The 5,689-nt window shown below is 37.3% G+C and overlaps 1 protein-coding gene and 1 long non-coding RNA gene across 2 annotated transcripts; one reads left to right on the top strand and one right to left on the bottom strand.

Annotated features, from left to right (window-relative positions):
* Positions 1-1,112: 1,112 nt before the first annotated feature.
* Positions 1,113-3,103, top strand: MED31 (mediator complex subunit 31). Its single transcript, XM_010003815.1, is given in 4 exon segments — positions 1,113-1,222; positions 1,224-1,315; positions 1,951-2,047; positions 2,792-3,103. Coding segments are annotated over 4 exon segments (492 nt in total). The 3' UTR covers positions 2,985-3,103.
* Positions 3,104-4,096: 993 nt separating this feature from the next.
* LOC104394233 lies at positions 4,097-5,258 on the bottom strand. Its single transcript, XR_719878.1, has 3 exons — positions 5,176-5,258; positions 4,815-4,890; positions 4,097-4,395 (listed from the first exon to the last, which is right to left on the bottom strand). It is a non-coding gene; the product is annotated as an uncharacterized LOC104394233 (long non-coding RNA).
* Positions 5,259-5,689: the final 431 nt, after the last annotated feature.

Here is a 5,689-nt window from a genome sequence, read left to right as displayed (position 1 = left end):
CGGCCTTCGCGTTTCCGCTCAGGTCAGACCGGCTCCGGCCCCTGCTGGCTCCGTTGCCGCGGCGATCCTGGAAGTACTCGAGGTCGTGTGAGGGAAGGTGGCGGGAGGGCATCCGAGGCCGCACCCGCGGTTGTACAGCGAAATCCCTCTTTCCCCGAATTCTTAAATAGCTTTCACCGTGGATGACAGGCCAACTTCCTTTTTAACATTTGCCCTTAATTCAGGAGCCTGCTGCCTATCTGGGAAAATAAGGTCTTCAGTCAGCCCCGGTCTGTCCTTGTTCCTGTGCAGAGCATTGGTTTTCGCAGTTCTCCACGAGCCCTGGAGCAGCTGCTGTGCCTGGATTGCTTTTGGAAGAAGGCAGGCGTCTTTAGACGCGGCCTTTTCAGAAGCATGTCCGTTCTGTGAAGGCCTGTCCGGGGACCAGGCGGTCGGCCTCTCACCCCAGGGTCAGGGCACCTCTGAGAGCCCAACTCCCGCCAGTGGGGTTTGCTGAGTTGTGAAGGTTAAGGCCAATGTGTTCTCCATACCGTTAGGCGTGTGCTCAAATTGTGCTGCCCTTGTATTCTCTGCTCAAGTTTCTGGTTTAAGGATGTGGCCGTTTCTCTATAGCATGGAAATGCTCTGAGGTGTGAGATGGAGTCACTAAGAAATCAGAAACTTGTAACTAAAATATAATGGCAAATAGAATGTAACAAATTACTATCACCTAATATTGATGTAAAAAAATTTAAAAGTTTTATATAAATAATCTTGGTTAAAGTATTTTATTTAGTCTTTGTTGATGCTACAGAAATTAAAAGCACTAAAGCCATCGTGGCCTATTTTAAACAGATGAGAAAATAACTAAAAAATAATTTAAAATACAGAATTACCCTGTTACACCTTTTTTTTTTTTCCTTTTTTTTTTTTTTTCTTCCCTGTCAGGATCACCTAGAGCTTATACTCTCCAGTACTTACTGGTTTTCAAAATTAATATAAACATACGTGATATGATGAAAATAGGTGAGGAAAAAATCTGTAATAATCAGCCTGTTTTAAATAACATTGTTTACACCACCAGCAAAGAGAGGAGTTTTTCACACTGAAGAAGGAGAAAAAAACCCAAAACTATGGGGAGTTACTGCTTTTTATCCTGTTTAAACACACTTTCTCTATTTATATGGTTCAAACTGAAAAAAATTACTCTGAAATCTATTATGTGGGTCCAATTTGTACTGTTCTTCTCATGAATTAGATGATACAGGAAATCGACTTCGGTTCCAGCTGGAGTTAGAGTTTGTTCAGTGTCTGGCAAATCCAAATTACCTCAACTGTGAGTACCTGGAAGTAATTATCAGGATCCTAAGTAATTAATATAGTTTCATGGTGTTTATTATTACTGGTAAAGTTAAATGGGGAGAGAGAGGGCTAAACAAAGAAAAAGGAATGTATCTTTCATAGCATAAAGGTAGTCTGTAAATAATTGAATTTGTCTAGATTTCTGACAGGCAGGGTTTTTAAATTCAAAATGTTTTATTAGTTGAAAAAGAAAATGCATCTGTCTGGTGGAGAAAAAAGTTCAAATCAGTAGTTAAAAAGTAATGCCAAGTTAACAGTATTCCTTTATATGAAAACAATGTTACTAATGGTAGTAATACTTTCAGGTACTGTACTTAATACCCTCCAGTTTTGATGCTACAGTCAAAGTCTCCCGTTTCAAAAATCCCTTGTAGTCTTTGCTGTTTTATGAAAGATACATACTGTAAGGGAGATGAGACTAGTTTATTATGCCTTGTGTGTTGATTTAAAAGATAGTGTTTTTTTCTTTTTGAATGGTCAAAATTTGATTGCAATTACAGTTTTTACTAACGTGCACCCTTGTAAAATTTTAAAAATATGTATTCAAGTTTAGCACATTTTTTTCACACATCTGTAACTGACAATTTCTTATTTTTAATTTCATTTCAGTTCTTGCACAAAGAGGCTACTTCAAAGACAAAGCTTTTGTGAACTATCTGAAGTATTTACTTTATTGGAAAGAACCTGAATATGCAAAATACCTGAAGTAAGTGTTAAGATCACTTTGGTTTCTGCATTTTGAAGATTTTATGTTTACCTTCTGTACTGCACAGCAGCATGTCAGTATCTAATTTCTGCCTGTAACCTTATAGGCTTGCCCACTGTGTTTCTAGGCCACCTAATTTTTACTGTTTCCAGTAGTTCAGATGTAGCAAGAATAGACAAGATACAAAACATGTATTTCATGAGTCATGTATGGAATCTTCATTTTTCAGCCTATATTTGCATTTTACTATTTGTTTAAAATTAAACTGTTGAACATTATGGTACAAAACTACTTCAGTTAGGCCCAGTAAGTATGTTTTAAGAGTGATTTGCATTGCTGATTACACAAAGCAGAGGATGACTTTGCATTTTGGTGAGTGTGCAAACTCTTTCAAATTTTCGGAAAACAATTCTTGGTTATACTTTTTAAATGAGCTCTCAAAACAGATATTGTGGTTATTATACATTTGCTTTAGTAAAATGTAGCCATTAGAAAAGCTGGTCTAGGCAAGTATCTCTATTTATAAACTGTTGTAAACTGCTACTGGAACTCCTTGTTTCCTACCCTAATCCTGAACTTTTACAGTTACGGTGTGTGGAATATGTACAGTCTTAAATGTTTTGATCCTTGAGTAAAGCACGTACATAATAAAACTAACATCATAGACTGCAGAATTATTGGAAGATTCCAGCTTTAGTGGACCTTGTAAAAATTTGTATTAAAATATATTTATTTTTAATCCAGGTATCCTCAGTGTTTGCATATGTTAGAGCTGCTCCAATATGAACATTTTCGCAAAGAACTGGTAAATGCTCAGTGTGCTAAATTTATTGATGAGCAGCAGATTCTTCACTGGCAGCACTATTCACGGAAAAGAATGCGCCTCCAGCAGGCACTTGCAGAGCAGCAGCAACAAAACAACACTTCTGTAAAATGAAAAATGCTTGATGAGTGATCAGTTGTACTTCATGTCAGCTTAAGTATTTAAAAGAGAAGAATGAACCTTTTCATAGCTTTGGCTTTGTGTATGTTTATTTTTTTATTTATCTGGGGACTGGTTTGGGGTTGTTTTTTTTCTTTCATCAACTTTTTAAAGAGAGAAGACTGATAAACACCTACTTGTGCATTTTGTTTTGGACAATTCTGTAAGAGCATTACTTACTGTAGTTATTGATTTCTCTTTATTTTGAAAACCAAACCTAGTTTTGAAGGCACCGAGATGTAAGTATCTTAGGAAGCATGTTCCCTGGAGAATAATGGTGTGTCTCAGTGTGGCTGTGAACTCCCTCATCTACAACTGCAGTATGAACAAAGCTGAAGTGCTGATACGGTACAAAATATAAATTGTAGATATTTGCCTTGAAACCAAGCTGAGCTATTTCTTGTAGCTTCTGTTTACATGGTAACCATTGTTGCAGTTGGTGTTACAGCTTCCCTTAGAACATGTTATAGAGGTAGAAATTAAAGTGTGATGAGACATGGACTGCAGCAGCAGACCAGAGAATAAGTGATGAACTTTGCAGATAACTCAACAAAAGGAAATAGGCTGTAGCTGTACCTTTTCCATTAAAACCAACTTACTTTGATCGTGGTTTTCTGCCAAGGAAACAGTGGCTGCTCTTAGGCTTCCCTACAGTACATGTAGTGAAAACTGCGTGTTACAACAGAACGTGTAAACATCTGCCGTTTATTCCTGTAGTTTTTTATTGTAAGAACACAGATATTAGCAGCTGTCAATTTAATTTTTGTATATTAGATTGTATTTGTGCTGCATTTATGTAATATTTCATATCCTTGTAGGAGCAGGTACTGCAGCTGTTAACTTTTAACATGATCAGTGACACCAGAACTGTCAGTCTTAACACTGAACATTTATCTTAACAGCTTTAGTAGTTAGGTAAAGTCAGATTTAGGAAGAATAAGCAGGTTTGTCTATTCCTCCTATATCCTTGCCCCCCTTATTCACTGTTAAAGGTATAACTCTGCACTTAGTCTTACTCTTCAATAATTGTAGGCTGCTCTCTTGGTTTATAACATGAGCCCAGTTCCTTTGAAAACAGACTGCAAACACAAGTTTATTTGAACATGAAAAGAAAGATACAGTTTTTCGTTGCAGAATTTCAGTGGAAGATTTGGACCTATAATTTAACAACATTTATCTTGACTAGTCAAAAGCAATTAACCAGGAAAATTTTAAAAAAGACTTAAGGAATTTTTGAAAGGACACTGCAAATAACTTGAAATTAACATATCTGGTAAATGATTGACTAGTGGAGGATTTAGTCTTCGGTAAACAACATACGCACAAGCTCTGCTTTAAAGCATTCTTCTTCAACCAGTTTCTGAGGCTGAAAGAAAAGTTAAGATGTTTTAGGAGCCATCTGTACATACTAATTTTCTGGGGAGCGTGGGGGTTGGGATGGAGCAAGCAAGGTAAGAATAATCAAAAAATTCTTGAGGTTTTTCTGGCCTTGGAAGAGGCACTTCTATGAAAGTAGCTACTAATTTAGATAATACACACATGTTAAAACTTGAGCTATTTTCTGTTTACTATGTTTATTACAGACAACCTTACACAGAAAGCAGAGTAGTTCTTTCTTGAGGAACTGTTTGAAACAGGAAGAGTGCATGGGTGGGAGTAGAAGAGCTGTTCCTAATGGTCTGTTCTTTTTGAAAACATGCCTGAATAGTTAATTTACAGTCATAAGTTCCTGCCAGTTTCCCATTTGAATGCCTGCAGATCCAGAACATAAAATAAACCACTTACTGTTCCATATTTAAGTAGTGTAGGCACTCCTGTTAGTTTCAGATTCTTCCTGAATTCATTGTTGGGATCTTTCCAGCTGTTGAGGAAGAAGGTATTAAGCACAGCTTGTAGCAGTGCAATTTGCAGTTAGCCTGTTAAAATTCCTTTAAAAGGATGATTGAAAGGGCTTTGCCTCAAACCTCCCCAACCCACTTCTCATAAGCATTCAGATAGTTCACATTAGGGATGGTGTGGACCTCAAAACAATGCTTAGTTCCTTGCAGAAAAGGACAGTTCAGTCAGTTGTGCGAACAGGTTAGTTAACCTCCAGTCCACAAACAGCAAAGTTTTATCAGTTGTTGGCATCAGAACAGCTACTTACTAGGCTCTGTCTCCTACTAGGCAGTAGATGAACACGGACCCATCAGGCATGTTATGAAGTTCCTTCCTCACAATGGGTTCAGCTAGAGAGTATAATTTTAAAAATTTGTTAGTTAATACGGTAACTGTGTTACAGAATCACATGGATCTACTTTGACTGTTAATTCATGTTTTTTCTGCTTGAGGTAGAGATCTGCATTTTGTTTAATTTGTTTATCCACAAGCTTTGCAGAATTTACGTGCTCGACATTAAAGGGACTGGTCTTTGAGTAAAAGCCAATTTCTCCTTTGACAAGTAAGAAAAATAATCTTTGCCTCCTGTTTGTATGAAAGGCTGTTGCAGTTGCCACATAATCCAGAAAGTTCAGTGCAGTGGTTACTGAGGAGCTGCCTTTGTATTCCACTGCCAGATACTGGTATCACTTCTGTCTTTTGACATATAAAGCAGAGGTGAATTAAGTAATCATAAGATTAATATCTAATAGTTTGCTGGGCCTTAGTACCAGCCTCTCCTG

This window comes from Chaetura pelagica, unplaced genomic scaffold, assembly GCF_000747805.2.
Source record: "Chaetura pelagica isolate M959 unplaced genomic scaffold, ChaPel_1.0 scaffold638, whole genome shotgun sequence".
Classification (NCBI taxonomy): Eukaryota; Metazoa; Chordata; class Aves; order Apodiformes; family Apodidae; genus Chaetura; species Chaetura pelagica.
Note: the sequence above shows the minus strand (reverse complement) of the source record. Positions and strands in the feature narration are given on the sequence as shown.